The sequence below is a fragment of the Oncorhynchus nerka genome, linkage group LG22, assembly GCF_034236695.1.
Source record: "Oncorhynchus nerka isolate Pitt River linkage group LG22, Oner_Uvic_2.0, whole genome shotgun sequence".
In the NCBI taxonomy this organism is placed as follows: domain Eukaryota; kingdom Metazoa; phylum Chordata; class Actinopteri; order Salmoniformes; family Salmonidae; genus Oncorhynchus; species Oncorhynchus nerka.
The window spans coordinates 71,198,802-71,217,452 of NC_088417.1; the positions used below are offsets into that span (position 1 = coordinate 71,198,802).

An 18,651-nucleotide genomic window follows, 5' to 3' on the forward strand; every position below is an offset into this window, starting at 1 on the left:
CAGAGAGGAGAGCTTCATTTTATGTCCTATGTGGATTGTTGTGGTGGTCAGTGAAAGTTTTTTACATATTATTTTGTAGCCGCTCCTTCAGAGGTATGTGTATGACAATAGGACTTAGTGTTTGTGGTTATTGAAATTTCATACTTAGAGTATTGGTAAATTATTCTGTGTTTCATTTGTTCCCAGGGTGGGAAGGGGAACGCACCTTGGGAGTGTTTAGGCAAGAGGCCTGAGGGCATATAAAAACCATAGTATTTAATCTGTCTATGCACACCCTGTAAGACCTGGGCGGACCACCCCCTGTATTTTGGTTAGCGCACCAGGTGGTGCTAAAGGTTAGGTTAGAAGTGGGAAGGCAGGTAAGGTAGGAGAGGGGGGGATCTTTAACTTGAACTTTCTTTGCTTTGGTTCCGTCCAGCCCCTTTTCCTCAAATTACTGTGTGAAGGACGAATAAATTCCCTGTAAACGGTAATATTCTCTGCCTTTGTCATCCTTACCCGCACCTGTAATCACATACCTCTTTCACTCCATGGGGAGTTAAGTGTAGCAGGGTGTCGCGTTCCCTCCTCCAAGAGGCGTGCGTAACACGAGCCTATGAAACTTGCCCAGTAAAAGATCAGGCTCACTGGTAGGAGAGAGTACTCTGGTGGGCCATATAGAGAACTTTTCTCCTTTCCTTACCCGCACCCCTTTTCATGTCATTATGTTGTGGGAAAACCAGTCCAAATCTCTCCGGGTCCTCATTGACTCTTGGGCCGATGAGAGCTTTTTGGACGCCACACTGGCTTCCGAGCTGAACATCGCTACTCAGCCCCTCTCCATTCCCATGGATGTTAGAGCGCTGGACGGGCGCTCTATAACACCACCCATAACACCACTCCCATCAACCTACATGTTTCAGGGAATCACAGAGAGACTATTCAATTCGTGCTCATCAAGTCCCCCCAGATTTCTGTGGTGTTGGGATTCTCTTGGCTCCAGCGACACAATTCCCTCATCAACTGGTCTACGGGTGCTATCATGGGCTGCAGTCCGTTCTGCCACTCCCATTGTCTGAAGTCTGCACAACCTGCCCCAAGACGTCTTCCAGGGGGCTCGGAAGTTATTCTGGACCTCTCCGCCATTCCCTCTGAGTACCAGGACCTCCGGGAGGTGTTCAGCAAGTCCTGGCCACTTCCCTTACGCCGCACTGCCCCTATTACTACAGGATTGACCTTCTCCCGAGCACCACGCCGCCCCGGGGACGTCTGTACTCTCTGTTGGGACCAGAGACCAAGGCTATGGAGACCTACATTGGGGACTCCCTAGCTACAGGATTTATCTGTCCCTCTTCCTCTTCTGCTTGCACAGGTTTCTTCATGGAGAAAAAGGACAAGACCCTGCACCCAAGCATTGACTACTGGGGACTCAATGACAATACTGTGAAGAGCCGTTATCCACTACCACTCATTTCCTCGACCTTCAAGCCACTTCAGGGTGCCACTGTTTTCTCCAAGCTGGATCTACGATACGCCTACCACCTGGTGCGGATACGAGAGGGGGACGAGTGGAAGACCGCCTCCAACATGGCCAGCGGCCACTACGAATATCTGGTCATGCCCTTTGGCCTCACCAATGCCCCTGCCGTGTTCCATGCTCTGGTGAATGATGTTCTCCGCGACATGCTGAACTGGTTCCTCTTCGTCTACATTGATGACATCCTCATCTTCTCCTGCTCCCCATAAGAACACGTGCTCCATGTCCGACAGGTTCTCCAGTGCCTTCTGGAGAAACAGTTGTTTGTTAAGGTGGAAAAGTGCGAGTTCCATCGCTCCACCATTCTGGGCTACATCATCTCTGCTGAGAGTGTCCAGGGATCCCAATAAGGTGAGAGCGGTGGTGAATTGGCCTCAGCCTACGTCCAGGGTGCAGCTGCAATGCTTAGTAGAACCCATCTGTAGACGTTTAGAGGCGTTATTACAGACCACTTGTCACACCCTGATATGTTTCACCTGTCTTTGTGATTGTCTCCACCCTACTCCAGGTGTCGCCCATCTTGCCCATTATTCCCTGTGTATTTATACCTGTGTTCTCTGTTTGTCTGTTGCCAGTTCGTCTTGTTTGTCAAGTCAACCAGTGTTTTTGTGTCTCAGCTCCTGCTTTTCCCAGTGTCTCTTTTTCTCGCCCTCCTGGTTTTGACCCTGCCTGTCCTGTCACTGTTTTTGGTTTTCGACAAATATCAATATTGAAAACTGGGGCTTAATCAGGATGCAGCTTTGCAGAATGATTAGACATAAATGTGTTCTGTAGAACAGTGCCGACCAAAATGTGGCTCACCAGAAGGATCCAGATTGTAAATGAGATGAGATGTATTTCATTTTCAATACATTTGCACAAAACATGTTTTCAATTTGTCATTATGGGGTGTTGTGTCTATATTTAATAAATGTTGAATTTCAGGCTGTAACATAACAAAACGTGGAATAAGTCAAGGGATATGAATACTTTATGTGGCCAAAAAAACAAGAAAAAATCCTGGGCTTTCTTATAGCTACTAGATATAGGACAGACACTTAAATCTTATTCCATATGATTTATTTGTCTGTCTTTTTTTTGCCATTTACTAATGTGTTATTCAACAAGTTTTTACGGGCTGTAGTAGTAAATGCCAAATTCAACTCTTTTTTTATACCTAAAATTCAAAATCAAATAGCTAAACGATCCATGGTATGGCCATCTTAAAACAATTCCATATGTTAGCTTAGTAGAACCCATCTGTAGACTTTTAGAGGCGTTATTACAGACCACTTGTCACACCCTGATATGTTTCACCTGTCTTTGTGAGTGTCTCCACCCCCTCCAGGTGTCGCCCATCTTTCCCATTATCCCCTGTGTATTTATACCTGTGTCTCTGTCTGTTGCCAGTTTGTCAAGTCAACCAGCGTTTTTGTATCTCAGCTCCTGCTTTTCCCAGTCTCTCTTTAGAACAGTGCCGACCAAAATGTGGCTCACCAGAAGGATCCAGATTTCTGTCTGATCGTTCTGCAAAGCTGCATCCTCCCAAATAAGCACCAGTTTTCACCATCAATATATGTCGGAAACCAAAAAAATTGAGAAGTGGTCTGTAATAATGCCTCTAAAAATGGTATAGCGGTCTAAGGCACTGCATCTCAGTGCTAGAGGCATCACTACAGACCCTGGTTCGATTCCAGGCTGTATCATAACCGGCCATGATTGGTAGTCCCATAGGGCAACGCACAATTGGCCCAGCGTCGTTAGGGTTTGGCCTGGGTAGGTCGTCATTGTAAATAAGAATTTGTTCTTAACTGACTTGCCTAGTTAAATTAAGGTTCAAAATTAAATAAATACAAATAAAAATGCCCCGCTTAGTTCATAGAACCTCGATTACTTGAGTAACCTCTGATATCTACTAAATGTGTTTGGAACAAACAGAGCGGTTTGGAGCTTTTTTCCTGGTGTTTTCCTAAACTTTCCAATACCTTTCTGATGCATTTCACTCACTTATTGATGCAAATGAAAAATGGTTACACCTTTCCAATATTCAAGTTATTAGCCATATGAACATAAACTTGGTTGCACACCTATTGACCTCACACACTGCATGCTGCAACAGGAAATGGGGTTATGGCAAATCGCTTTCTCACTCTCGTCAGGCTACAGACGGATTAAAACACCACTTGTGTGCAGGGAACTCTATTGAGTGGTCCCTATTCTGTGGTTGTGTGTTGCCCTCCTTATGGCAGACACAATATTCTGCAGAGAGCTACAGTTACCTACAAGTGAACTACCCTTCAGATGAATTCCCCCCCACCACATGCAAATAAAGGTACACAGGTTTTAAGATTCACTAAGCATTCCCAAAACTAGTCCTACCCTTCTAAATCATTATGTCATATATCTTAGATACAGGTCACCACCTCAATAAGTTCTTTAAATCTCCATCTCTCTAATGAAGATCCCATGTTAAATCAGGCTGTCATGGCGTTGAGAGAGGGTCAGTGCTCCTGTAATCTGTCTAACTCTCTGCAGTTCTATTGAATAGGTGTTTTAAATCATCCTGCCACTCTGTGAGAAGGATTTCGACCTTGAGGTGGTTCTCGGCGTTTCTTGCTTACTCCTTAACTCTGATTCAGTCTAAGAGGGTGCCAAAGGAGGAAAGAACAGCCATGCTGCACTTCTGCCCTGATTACCACCGCAGCCTGATCCGCTGACTCAGAAACCTGCTCCCTCTCTCGTTCCTTCCTTCCCCCTCTGGTTGTCTGTCTGTCTGCTTCTTTCTACCTCTTTACATATACTTTGCCTTACGTTCTCGCTTTCTTCCAAAACAGACTCTTTCTCCTAATGTAATTATAGCTATATATTTTTTGTATGTGTAATATACACTACCGTTCAAAAGTTTGGGGTCACTTAGAGATTTCCTTGTTTTTGAAAGAAAAGCTAATTTTTTTGTCCATTAAAATGTAATCAAATTGATCAGAAATACGGTGTAGACATTGTCAATGTTGTAAATGACTATTGTAGCTGGAAACGGCTGATTTGTAATGGAATATCTACAGTACATAGGCGTACAGAGACCCATTATCAGCAACCATCACTCCTATGTTCCAATGGCACGTTGTGTTAGCTTATCCAAGTTTATCATTTTAAAAGGCTAATTGATCAGCTGAAAAAAAACTGTTGTCTGATTAAAGAAGCAATAAAACTGGCCTTCTTTAGACTAGCTGAGTATCTGGAGCATCAGCATTTGTGGATTCGATTACAGGCTCAAAATGGCCAGAAACAAAGCCCTTTCTTCTGAAACACGTCAGTCTATTCTTGTTCTGAGAAAACAAGGCTGTTCCATGCGAGAAATTGCCAAGAAACTGAAGATATCGTACAACGCTGTGTACTACTCCCTTCACAGAACAGTGCAAACTGGCCCTCACCAGAATAGAAAGTTGGGGAAGCTCCGGTGCACACTTGAGCAAGAGGATAAGTACATTAGAGTGTGTAATTTTAGAATCAGATGCCTCACAAGTCCTCAACTGGCAGCTTCATTAAATAGTACCCGCAAAATACCAGTCTCAACGTCAACCGTGAAGAGGCGACTCTGGGATGCTAGCCTTCTAGGCAGAGTTCCTCTGTCCGGTGTCTGTGTTCTTTTGCACATCTTAATCTTTTATTTTTATTGGCCAGTCTGAGATATGGCTTTTTCTTTGCAAATCTACCTCGAAGGTCCGAATCCCGGAGACAACTCTTTTTGATGTTGATATCGGTATTTTGCGGGCACTTGTGAGGCGTTTCTCAAACTAGACAATTCTAATGTACTTTTCTTTTTGTGCACTGGGGATTCCCACTCTTTCTATTCTGATTAGAGCCAGTTTGCGCTGTTCTGGGAAGGGAGTAGTCAATTTGTTGGCAATTTCACACATGGAATAGCCTTCATTTCTCAAAAACAAGGACATTTCTAAGGGACCCCAAACTTTTGAACGGAAGTGTGCATATATTTTTTATTTACCCCCTTTTTCTCTACAATTTCATGATATCCAATTACTATCTTGTCTCATTGCTGCAACTCCCCAACAGGCTCGGGAGAGGCGAAGGTCAAGTAATGCGTCCTCCAAAACATGACCCGCCAAGCCGCGCTTCTTAACACCCGCTCGCTTAACCCGGAAGCCAGCTGCACCAATGTGTCAGAGGAAACACTGTTCAATTGACGACCGTAGTCAGCCTGCAGACGCTCAGCCCACCACAAGGAGTTGCCCCAGGGGTACGTGCAATGCCATCGGGAGTACGCCAAATAAAAATGTGATTCACATTTTTTCTTCTTCGCATTTTCAAACAGTCCATTTATATTTTCCAACGGGGCTATACTGTCATGACTTCCGCCCGAAGTTGGTCCCTCTCCTTGTTCGGGCGGCGTTCGGCGGTCGACCTTCTAGCCATCGCTGATCCACTTCTAATTTTCCATTGGTTTTGTCTTGTCTTCCATCACACCTGGTTCCAATTCCATCAATTCCATGTTGTGTATTTAACCCTCTGTTCCCCCCCATGTCCTGGTCGGTAATTGTTTCTTGTAGTGCTTATACACGGTATGCTGGTATTTACCGGGTTTCGTTTCACCCATTTATTGTATTGTTCTGTTGACGGTGGTTTATGGATATTAAACGACACCGTTGTAAATCAGTTCCCGCTCTCCTGCGCCTGACTTCTCTGCAGCCAGTACGCACCTCACTACATATACATATGGGTGAGGTTTCTTTCCTCACCTGAGTTGAGTCGTTTCACTGCCAAAGATAAAAGTAAACTATCTAGTTTTCAGCGAAATAACAACACAATGTCAAATACAGGTAGCCTAGTCAAATAATTAACAAACAATAACATGAACTGTTACTCTCTCGCAGGAATTCCACCAACGGTCCGTATGTAGCCAAATGTAGCTCCTGCTCATTCCGTTTGCTTGAAAATTGATAAATGGTTTAAAAAAGTAAGGCCATAGAGACACATACCAGCTCTACTGGTAGTACTGCTACTACCAGCAGTATTACACCTGCACCTGTCGACGACACAAGTTGTTCTGCTTCTACGAGCACATCCAATGCTAGCATCAGTAATTCTACATTTGTTGTTAGCCTAGCTAGCATGGACACTGACTGTTGTGAATCTGATGCAGCCGAAGAGCTACTGCCCCCTTACCCGGGAAAGCACCGAACAAAAGACAGGGACATTGAATCATCGAAGAGGCGAAAATATGATGAGAACTACATTGATTTGGGGTTCCCTTATATTGGGAGTAGTGCCTTTTCTCAGCCGCAGTGTGTTATATGTGCAAAAGTACTATATCACAACTTGCACAGACATCTAGAAACAAAACATGGCAATTTGGAAAAAGGCCACGGGAGTTTTGAGCGAGAATTAAGGCGACTTTCAATTACTGCTTTGCGTACAAGCCAGTGAATTCTATGCGTTACAGCTGGATGAGTCAGACGTGGCGGGCCTGGCACAGCTCCTGGTATATGTCCATTACGTTTCTGGGTGGCCAATTAAGGAAGACATCCTCTACTGCAAACCACTGGAAACCAGGACAACAGGGCAGGATATTTTTTAATGAACTGGACAGCTTTGAGACCTCAAAAGGACTTTGGTGGTCAAGATGGTTTGGTATCTGTACTGATTGCTCAAAAACCATGTCAGGGAGACATAGAGGAGTGGTAATGTGTGTGCAAGGAGTTGCTCCTGACGCCACTTGGGTACACTGCAGCATCCACTGAGAGGCACTTGCTGCCAAGAGAATGCCTGACAGCTTGAAAAACGTTTTGGACACTACAGTCAAAATGGTTAACTTTGTTAAAGCAAGGCCCCTGAACTCGTGTGTATTTTCTGCACTATGCAATGATATGGGCAGCGACCATGTAATGCTTTTACAACATACAGTGGGCTGGTTATCAAGGGGCAAAGTATTGACACATTTTTTATTATTATTGAGAGACGAGCTTTAAGTTTTCTTTACTGACCATAATTTTCACTTGTCTGACCTCTTTTCTGATGACGAGTTTCTCACATGACTGGCCAATCTGAGTGATGTTTTTTCTCGCCTGAATGAACTGAATCTAGGATTACAGGGACACTCCGCAACAATATTCAATGTGCGGGACAAAATTGAGGCTTTGATTAAAAAGTTGGAGCTCTTCTCTGTCTGCATTAACAAGGACAAACACACTATTAAGGTATCTTTACTTTTACTCAAGTATGGCAATTGGGTACTTATTCCACCACTGTGTACACGGTATCAATGTCTTTCTCTGTCGCACTCGGTTTGTCTAAGTTCCTATCAGGCTCACTGGCCCAGCGGTATGAACAGCACCTGGCCCAGCCCTGTCACCTTCTTCATCATCCAGGGCCTGGTGGAAAACAGAATGGTTCTGTTTGTCATCTTCCTGCTGGCCTATTCCGTCATCCTACGAGGAAACAGCATGATCATCTGGTATTGTACACTGTACACGCACACCCCTGTACATCAACTCGGTACTGGTACCCTGTGGATATTGCCAGGTTATCGTTACTCATTGTCTATTTATTCCTTGTGTTTTTATTATTATTTTATATTTTTTCTACTATTTCTATGTTTTCTACTATTTCTATTTTTCTCTCTGCATTGTTGGGAAGGGCCTGTAAGTAAGCATTTCACTCTTAGTCTACACCTGTTGTTTACAAAGCATGTGAGAAAAAAACATTATGTTATAAAAGAGAACAAGTGTTGTAGTAAGTGTAAGTGATCAAAAGGTTTCCTTCAGGTCTGCTCACTGAGGGCCTGTAGACTACACTATACTCCCCAGGAGTCAGGACTCTTGAACCCAGATTCTTCCCTGGACGAGTCACATTGTCAGTAAAAAAGTCCCTGCTGCGCCTATCTATTACATCACAGTTTGGCGATAGCTAAAATGGGCGCCGCCCAGCGACTCCTACCTTGTGGGAAACTTCTCTCCAGAGGTGACCCTTCTCTTCATTCTCCCCCCTCCTCTCTTCCCATGTCTGTTTAACTCTGCCATCAGACATCCCTCAGTCAACACTGTGAATTCTACAATCACCAGCTGAAGAGTTTGTCTGATATTTGTGCCATTACTCTGGTTACCCATGTCCTCTGATTTGTGTCCTTTCACTGTTAATGTATACCAGTATGCAAAATGCGTTCCTACCAGGAGATGGTAGTGTTGTATTAATTGTGTGTCGCATATTGTACTGATGCTCTTCAGTCGTTGTTGGTTGAGAGAGGTCTGTGTCATGGTGGCAGGGCTGTGATAATACAAATAACAGGGTTGGGTTCAATTTAATTTAAATTCCAGTCAATTCAGAAATGTATTCATCCAAATTCCAATTTGAATGATTTTTTCCTTATTGAAAAGCATGGGCTAGAATTGGAATTTCAGAGTACTTCCTGAATTGACTGGAATTGAAATGGAATTGACCCCAACCCTTCCTAATAATGCTGTGTAAATGCTTATGGGTAAATATGATCCAGGTCGTGTGTAAATGCTTATGGGTAAATATGATCCAGGTCGTGTGTAAATGCTTATGGGTAAATATGATCCAGGTCGTGTGTAAATGCTTATGGGTAAATATGATCCAGGTCGTGTGTAAATGCTTATGGGTAAATATGATCCAGGTCGTGTGTAAATGCTTATGGGTAAATATGATCCAGGTCGTGTGTAAATGCTTATGGGTAAATATGATCCAGGTCGTGTGTAAATGCTTATGGGTAAATATGATCCAGGTCGTGTGTAAATGCTTATGGGTAAATATGATCCAGGTCGTGTGTAAATGCTTATGGGTAAATATGATCCAGGTCGTGTGTAAATGCTTATGGGTAAATATGATCCAGGTCGTGTGTAAATGCTTATGGGTAAATATGATCCAGGTCGTGTGTAAATGCTTATGGGTAAATATGATCCAGGTCGTGTGTAAATGCTTATGGGTAAATATGATCCAGGTCGTGTGTAAATGCTTATGGGTAAATATGATCCAGGTCGTGTGTAAATGCTTATGGGTAAATATGATCCAGGTCGTGTGTAAATGCTTATGGGTAAATATGATCCAGGTCGTGTGTAAATGCTTATGGGTAAATATGATCCAGGTCGTGTGTAAATGCTTATGGGTAAATATGATCCAGGTCGTGCTATTAATAATGTTGTGATAAGGTTGGATAACATTGTGTTGATGTTGTAGGTGCGTATCATTGTTGTATAATAATGTGTAACTTTGCATTTATTTTATTTTTTGGGGGCGGGGAGGTATTATTGTCACATTGCGGTTGTCTTAATGTTGTATTAGTGTTGTGTTAATGTTATAGGTGTGTATCATCGTGTCAGTGCTGTACTCAGCTCTGACTCCTTTCATGAACCTTATCACAGGGCTGCAGAAAACTCAACACGCTGTCCTGGCCACAAAATAGTAAGCAAATTCTCCTGACCGCAAAACACTCAATACAGTCTACTTTTAAAATACTAAAGAAAAAAAGATGTTGATGCTGGATAGTAAACAATGCCAGAAAAGCCTTTGTGCAAACAAACTTCCAGAAGTAATCAAGGCACTATAATTTAATGTAAAAATTCAAAAGCCTTTATTGTTTTACGGATTATGCATGGAAAAAACACAGACGCGTTGCGGCTACAACAGCCTTCATCAGGGTGATAAAGAGTATTGGTGGAGAAACAGGTGTATATGCCAACTCTCACAGGAAGTGACTCAGTTCATTACCACATGTAATAGAATTGGGAAAAAACACATTCAAGATACAGAGATACAGAAAACAAAAAGAATTGATGCTTACTTACAGGCTCTAACCAATAGTGAGAAAAAAAGGTATGTGTGTGCGTGTGTGTGTAGGTAAGTAAAGAAATAAAACAACAAGACATTTGAAAATAACAGTAGCAAGGCTTTATACAGACACCGGTTAGTCAGGCTTATTGAGGTAGTATGTACATGTAGGACTGGTTAAAGTGACTATGCATATATGTTGAACAGAGAATAGCAGTAGCGTAAAAATAGGGGTTGGCGGGTGGTGGGTGGGACACAATGCAGATAGCCCGGTTAGCCAATGTGCGGGAGCACTGGTTGGTCGGGCCAATTGAGGTAGTATGTACATGAATGTATAGTTAAAGTGACTATGTATATATGATAAACAGAGAGTAGTAGCAGCATAAAAGAGGGGTTGTGGGGCACACAATGCAAATAGTCGGGGTAACTATTTGGTTACCTGTTCAGGAGTCTTATTGCTTGGGGGTAAAAACTGTTGAGAAGCCTTTATGTCCTAGACTTGGCACTCCAGTACCACTTGCCATGCGGTAGTAGCGAGAACAGTCTATGACTGGGGTGGCTGGGGTCTTTGACCATTTTTAGGGCCTTCCTCTGACACCGCCTGGTGTAGAGGTCCTGGATGGCAGGCAGCTTTGCCCCAGTGACGTACTGGGCCGGACGCACTACCCTCTGAAGTGCCTTGCGGTCGGAGGCCGAGCAATTGCCATACCAGGCAGTGATGCTCTCGATGTTGCAGCTGTAGAACCTTTTGAGGATCTCAGGACCCATGCCAAGTCCTTTTAGTTTCCTTGCCACGAGAATGGTGGCGTGTTCGGTGATCCTTTTCCTGTAGTCCACAATCAACTCCTTAGTCTTGGTTAAGTTGAGGGATAGGTTGTTATTCTGGCACCACCCAGCCAGGTCTCTGACCTCCTCACTATAGGCTGTCTCGTCGTTGTCGGTGATCATCACTGTTGTGTCGTCTGCAAACTTAATGATGGTGTTGGAGTCGTGCCTGGACATGCAGTCATGGCTGAACAGTGAGTACAGGAGGGGACTGAGCACGCACCCCTGGGGAGCTCCAGTGTTGAGGATCAGCGTGGCAGATGTGTTGCTACCTGCCCTCACCACCTGGGGGCGGCCCGACAGGAAGTCCAGGATCCAGTTGCAGAGGGAGGTGTTTAGTCCCAGGATCCTTACCTTGGTGATGAGCTTTGAGGGTACTATGGTGTTGAACGCTGAGCTGTGGTCAATGAACAGCATTCTCACATAGGTGTTCCTTTTGTCCAGGTGGGAAAGGGCAGTGTGGAGTGCAATAGAGATGGCATAATTTGGGGATCTGTTTGGGTGGTATGCAAATTGGAGTGGGTCTAGGGTTTCTGGGAGAATGGTGTTGATGAGAGCCATTACCAGCCTTTCAAAGCACTTCATGGCTACAGACGTGAGTGCTACGGGTATGTAGTCATTTAGGCAGGTTGCCTTTGTGTTCCTGGGCACAGGGACTATGGTGATCTGCTTGAAACATATTGGTATTACAGACTCAATCAGGGACATGTTGAAAATGTCAGTGAAGACAGCTGCCAGTTGGTCAGCACATGCCCAGAGCACACATCCTGGTATTCCGTCTGGCCCCGCATCCTTGTGTATGTTGACCTGTTTAAAAGTCTTACTCACGTCGGCTTACGGAGAGCGTGATCACACAGTCGCCCGGAACAGCTGATGCTCTCATGCATGCCTCAGTGTTGCTTGCCTCGAAACGAGCATAGAAGTGATTTAGCTTGTCTGGTAGTCTCGTGTCACTGGGCAGCTCGCGGCTGTGCTTCACTTTGTAGTCTGTAATAGTTTGCAAGCCCTGCCACATCTGACGAGCGTCGGAGCCGGTGTAGTATGATTCAATCTTAGCCCTGTATTGACGCTTTGCCTGTTTGATGGTTCGTCGCAGGGCATAGCGGAATTTCTTGTAAGCTTCTGGGTTAGAGTCCCGCTCCTTGAAAGCGGCAGCTCTACCCTTTAGCTCAGTGCGAATGTTGCCTGTAATCCATGGCTTCTGGTTGGGGTATGTACGTACAGTCACTGTGGGGACGACATCCTTGATGCACTTATTGATAAAGCCAGTGACTGATGTGGTGTATTCCTCAATGTCATCGGAATAATCCCGGAACATGTTCCAGTCTGTGATAGCAAAACAGTCCTGTAGTTTAGCATCTGCTTCATCTGACCACTTTTTTATTGACCGAGTCACTGGTGCTTCCTGCTTTAAATTTTGCTTGTAAGCAGGAATCAGGAGGATAGAGTTGTGGTCGGATTTACCAAATGGAGGGCGAGGGAGAGCTTTGTAAGCGTCTCTGTGTGTGGAATACAGGTGATCTAGAATTTTTGTTCCCTCTAGTTGCACATTTAACATATTGATAGAGATTTGTTAGAACTGATTTTAAGTTTCCCTGCATTAAAATCTCCGGCCACTAGGAGCGCCGCCTCTGGGTGAGTGGTTTCCTGTTTGCTTATTCCTTATACAGCTGACAGAGTGCGGTCTTAGTGCCAGCATCTGTTTGTGGTGGTAAATAAACAGCCAGGAAAAGTATAGCTGAAAAGTCTCTAGGCAAGTAGTGTGGCCTGCAATTTATCACAATATACTCTACTTCAGGCGAGCAAAATCTATAGACTTCCTTAGATGTCGTGCACCAGCTGTTTATAAATATGCGCAGACCGTGTGGTAACTGCAATCACTGCCATCATATCGTATAAACAAATACCAAGTGCAACTGCTACACTACCTACTGTATATGGTGTACGGGCTGGATTATTTATAGCCCCATGTGGGTTATTTTACATAGGACGTACTAAGAGAAGGCTCAAGGACAGGGTGTCTGAACATGCTTATGCTATAAGAACTGCTAACGATAAGTTTCCGAAGGCTAAACATTACAGACATGCTGGCCATGGCAGCCCAAACTCTCTGAAAGCAATGGCCATCTCAAACGTCTCCTCCAACGTGAAGCGTTCTGGATCTTTAAATTAAATCAACAGTATTGCAGGGTCTAAATCGGGAAATGTTTTATTCTCCCTTCCTGTAAGATATATGTGATTTTCTTTTTCTTCTCAATTTTTTGTTCTCCATTCTTATTTAAGTTTGGTAACATGAACTCATGTGTACATAGTATGTATTTTTCTTTTATGATTTTGCATTTCTTTTGAGGTGTTGCAAATTATATATATATATATATAATTTATTGAACCACTTCCTGTAAAAGTTGGGATATACACCTGTTTGTTCAACAATATTCTTTGTCACCAGGATGAAGTGTCACACCCTGACCATAGTTTGCTTTGTATGTTTCTATGTTTTGGTTGGTCAGGGTGTGAGCTGAGTGGGCATTCTATGTTACATGTCTAGTTTGTCTAGTTCTATGTTTGGCCTGATATGGTTCTCAATCAGAGGCAGGTGTTCTGATTGTGAACCATATTTAGGTAGCCTGTTTGGTGTTGTGTTTTGTGGGTGATTGTCCTGGTTACTGTCTCTGTGTTGCACCAGTATTAGGCTGTTTCGGTTTTCGTGTTACGTTTATTGTTTTTGTATTTGATTCGTGTTTACTTTGTTTCATTAAACATGGATCGCAATAGCCACGCCGCATTTTGGTCTGACTCTCTTTCACCTAAGGAAAACCATTACAGAATCACCCACCACAACAGGACCAAGCGGCGTGGTAACGGGCAACAGCGGCGCAAAGAGGAATGGACATGGGACGATGTATTGGACGGCAAGGGTTGCTACACATGGGAGGAGATCCTGGTGGGAAAGGATCGCCTTCCATGGGAACAGGTGGAGGCAGCTAGGAGAGCAGAGGCAGCTGGAGAGAGGAGCCGGCGATATGAGGGAACACTGCTGGCAAGGAAGCCCGAGAGTCAGCCCCAAAAATGTATTGTGGGGGGGCTCACAGGAAGTGTGGTGAAGTCAGGTAGGAGACCTGCGCCAACTTCCTGTGCTTACCGGGGGGCTGGAGAGACCGGGCAGGCACCGTGTTATGCAGTGGTGCGCACGGTGTCCCCAGAGTGGGTGCATAGCCCGGTGCGGTACATTCCAGCTCCGCGTATCGGCTGGGCTAGAGTGGGCATCGAGCCAAGTGCCATGAAGCCGGCTCTACGCATCTGGTCTCCAGTGCGTCTCCTTGGGCCGGCTTACATGGCACCAGCCTTGCGCACGGTGTCCCCGGTTCGCCTGCATAGCCCAGTGCGGGCTATTCCACTTCGCCGCACTGGCAGGGCGACCGGGACCATTCAACCGGGTAAGGTTGGGCAGGCTCGGTGCTCAAGAGCTCCAGTGTGCCTGCACGGTCCAGTCTATCCGTCACCACCTCTACGCACCAGGCTGTCTCTCCGGCTCATCCTTACAGAGGCTCCCGCCTCTCCAGCGCAGCCGGAGTCTCCCGCCTGTTCGGCGCTACCAGAGCTCCCGCCCCTCAGTCCAGAGGCGCCAGAGCTACTCAGTCCAGCGTTGCCAGAGCCTTCCTCTCCAGCATTGCCGGAGCTTCCCGTCTGCCCAGCGCCATCTGAGCTTCCCGCCTGTCCGGCGCTGCTGCCGGAGCTTCCCGCCTGTCCGGCGCTGCTGCCGGAGCTTCCCGCCTGTCCGGCGCTGCTGCCGGAGCTTCCCGCCTGTCCGGCGCTACTGCCGGAGCTTCCCGCCTGTCCGGCGCTGCTGCCGGAGCCTCCCGCCTGTCCGGCGCTGCTGCCGGAGCCTCCCGCCTGTCCGGCGCTGCTGCCGGAGCCTCCCGCCTGTCCGGCGCTGCTGCCGGAGTCTGAGCCGCCAGAGCCCCTCAGCCCAGAGGCGCCAGAGTCCCTGCCCCTCTGTCCCGAGCTGCCCCTCTGTCCAGTGTCATTTAATAGGGTCACCGTGGCTAGGAGGCCACGGAGGCAGACAAGGTGGGGGACAAAGACTACGGTGAAGTGGGGGCCACGTCCAGCACCAGCGCCGCCACCGCGGACAGATGCCCACCCAGACCCTCCCCAATAGGTTCAGGTTTTGCGGCCGGAGTCCGCACCTTGGGGGGGTGTACTGTCACACCCTGACCATAGTTTGCTTTGTATGTTTCTATGTTTTGGTTGGTCAGGGTGTGAGCTGAGTGGGCATTCTATGTTACATGTCTAGTTTGTCTAGTTCTATGTTTGGCCTGATATGGTTCTCAATCATAGGCAGGTGTTCGTCATCGTCTCTGATTGGGAACCATATTTAGGTAGCCTGTTGGGTTTTGTGGGTGATTGTCCTTGTTATTGACTCTGTGTTGCTTTGCACCAGTATTAGGCTGTTTCGGTTTTCGTGTTACGTTTATTGTTTTTGTATTTGATTCGTGTTTACTTTGTTTCATTAAACATGGATCGCAATAGCCACGCCGCATTTTGGTCTGACTCTCTTTCACCTAAGGAAAACCGTTACATGAAGGCTGTTGTAGCCGCAGCGCTGTGTTTTTTAAATTCTTGCCATACATAAGCCTTAAAACAACAAAGGCTTTTACATTTTTTACACTAAATGAGTGTCTTGATTCATTCTTGAAGTTTGTTTGCACAAAGGCTTTCCTGGCATTGTTTACTATCCAGAACCAACTTTTTTATATATATATATATATATATATAGTATCCCTTGATCAAAGAGCACCCGATTTATTAAATATAAACCAAAGTGCTCCTCTCCTGTGCCTCTACTTTTAAAATAGTTTAGTATGGGCTAAAAAGAGTAATCATTTTCAGATTCCAAAATAATACCAAGTCACTACTTCCAATTATTGATTGTTTTTCAGAAGGCAGAAAAACAAAATGTTTAACGCTCTTAGAAACTAAACCGAACAACATTATTGTTCACCATTTGGTTCATGATGTATATTGCACAACTGTATACATTTGATTTAATAGTTTATTGATAAGGAACACATAACAACTGTACATTCCTGTTAATTTGCATTGTACAGACTACCAGATACAGTACTATATGTTTTGTAATGATACATGTTTTGAATTCATGTAAAAGAAACCAAAGATCATTAGGTGATTTCTTGTGTACCTACAATCTGACAATGTTCTTTCTAAATATCAGGGAAATAGCACACTGTAAAATAAAGTATCCACACATTTCATTTTTGTGCCTCTGCCTTTTCTGTAAGCGTCACAAATTCAAATAAAACTTTGCACAACAAGAAAGACCTTGATGGAATAATTGAAAGTAATACTCGTGTATGATGGTTTGCATGTGTACATTTCATCTATAAATGATTCATGGAACACTCCCCAAAAACCTTGCACCAGATAAAAATAAATGTCAATTTGAAAACCACAGAGCTCTTCCTAGTTTTATTTGCTTTAGAGCAGGAATGAGGACATTTTTCAGTAGTACTAACACATACAAGGGTGGCAGTATGTTATACATTTTAAAACATATTTTTAATGTGGAATATCACTGTAGAAATCATGGTTTTCAATCAATTTTAGCATACAATTCAAGAGAACTGGTCCCTCAGCTGATGGCTGAGAAGACACCCCACCCTTGTTTCATGAATGCCACACACAGTTCTCATATGATATATCATTTATTTTCCTGTCAGATTAACACATTATGCAGCCACCTTGGCTCTGTGAAACACTCTAAAGATCCTCTGTTTAATCTCTTTAGTCTGTAAACCATATATTATGGGGTTGAGACAAGTAGGGACCACACTACCCAGAACACTGCTCACTTTGCGCAGGTCTGTAAAGGCTGGGAAGCGGTGGAGGACGATAATGGTAAACCCACATCCCAGCACGATGAGATAGACTAGTAAGTGGGTGCTGCAGGTTGTCAGGGCCTTGCTGTTTAAAGAGCTGTTTTTACTGCTCAGACATACAATGGCGATCTTGAGATAGGTGAGACTGATGCTGCCTATGGACGAGACAAACAGCACAACAGTAAAGATTAAGCCATATATGTTATTTATGAACACGTTCTCACAGGAGAGCTTGAATAAGGAGGCGTTGTCGCAGTAAGGGTTAAATATGTTAGACCTGCAGCGTGACAGGCGGATGGTGAGGCCCAGCAAAATCCCCACTAAGACTATGGCCACCCCCCAGGCAGACATAGACAACCTGATAACCATTTTGTTTGTCATGATGGTAGCGTACCGCAGGGGGTTGCAGATGGCCACATACCTGTCAAAGGCCATTATCATGAGAACGGTGTGTGATGTTGTAGCATAAACATGAGTATAGAAAGCCTGAATGACACACTCCGTGTAAGTGATATATCGCTCAGGAGCTGTGGTCAAAATGTCCCATAACAGACGAGGTATCATCACTGTAGCACCAACTATGTCATTAAGAGGCAGGTTGCAGAAGAGGATGTACATGGGCTGGTGCAGGCTCCTCTCCATGGAGATCAATGATATGAGTCCGATGTTGGCTACCATTGTGAAGATGTAGATAATGAGGAAGAGGATGAAGGCAGGGTACGAGGATTGTTGTGTGACCTTTAACCCCTCCAGGAGGAGAACGTGGTTAGGGTACGTGTAGTTTTCCATTCGTCGGTCAGGGAGTAGTTCAGAATCTTGAGAGGAGAATTTGAAAAGATTAGTCGTACAATTTGGGGAATCAGTTTCAAAACACAAACTTTAAAAGCATCTACTGATTTTGTGGTAGCAGTAGCAGATAAACCATTTTCTTAAAGGGGCAGACTGTGGCGCAGCTGCCCTGCCAGTTCATTTGGTAAACTGCTGAGGTATGGGGCTTTTTCGGGGTTAGCTTCTATCCAGCTCCAGCTGGTAGCTGTATATCTATCATCAGTCAGACGAGATGTAGCTAGCTAGCAAAGAAAGCTATACATTGTTATGGAAGGTTTATATGACACAAGTGATCTCAGCTATTTAGCTAAATAGCTATATTCTGCAAACAGCTGACCTAAGTTAATATCCTTACTTGATAGCCAGATAACTAGACAACATTACCCAAATAAGATTGTATGTATGGACATTTCATACACCAAAACACATTACATTATATATATGAATCACTCGATTCCACACTAGATAGCAAAATAATAAATGTCCTTGACATGAAGAGTTGAAGTTAAGCACTAACATAAGCAGGTTTTCTACAGCTTTCTTCAGTGTCTTCAGTGTTCCAAGATGATTCCTGTGTTCTATCCCACCCCTCCAGACTTACTACAGAAACAACATCACAGCCTTTTATTTACAACAAAACCCACAATGCGATGACGAATATGTCAGTCAGGATGTAAACATGTACGTCATGACTCCATTGACACAAATTCCCAGAAGCTAATGAGGAAAGTAACAAACGTGGCTTGTGGGATGTTGTCCACTTGGGCTTTGCAAATGTACAAAATATTACAAGGTCATTTGTGT

At 44.6% G+C, this 18,651-nt stretch overlaps 1 protein-coding gene across 1 annotated transcript; it reads right to left on the reverse strand.

Moving 5' to 3' along the window:
- Positions 1-16,166: 16,166 nt before the first annotated feature.
- Positions 16,167-18,439, reverse strand: LOC115105596 (olfactory receptor 8G17-like). The gene is made up of 2 exons (XM_029627809.2): positions 18,365-18,439; positions 16,167-17,834 (listed from the first exon to the last, which is right to left on the reverse strand). The coding sequence occupies exon 2, from the start codon at positions 17,806-17,808 to the stop codon at positions 16,870-16,872; it is 939 nt and encodes a 312-aa protein (XP_029483669.1). The 5' UTR covers positions 17,809-17,834; positions 18,365-18,439; the 3' UTR covers positions 16,167-16,869.
- Between the last annotated feature and the right edge of the window lie 212 nt (positions 18,440-18,651).

Excerpts from the sequence above, each read along its gene's own strand:
- LOC115105596 (XM_029627809.2), bottom strand. The coding sequence starts at position 17,808 with ATGGAAAACTACACGTACCCTAACCACGTTCTCCTCCTGGAGGGGTTA.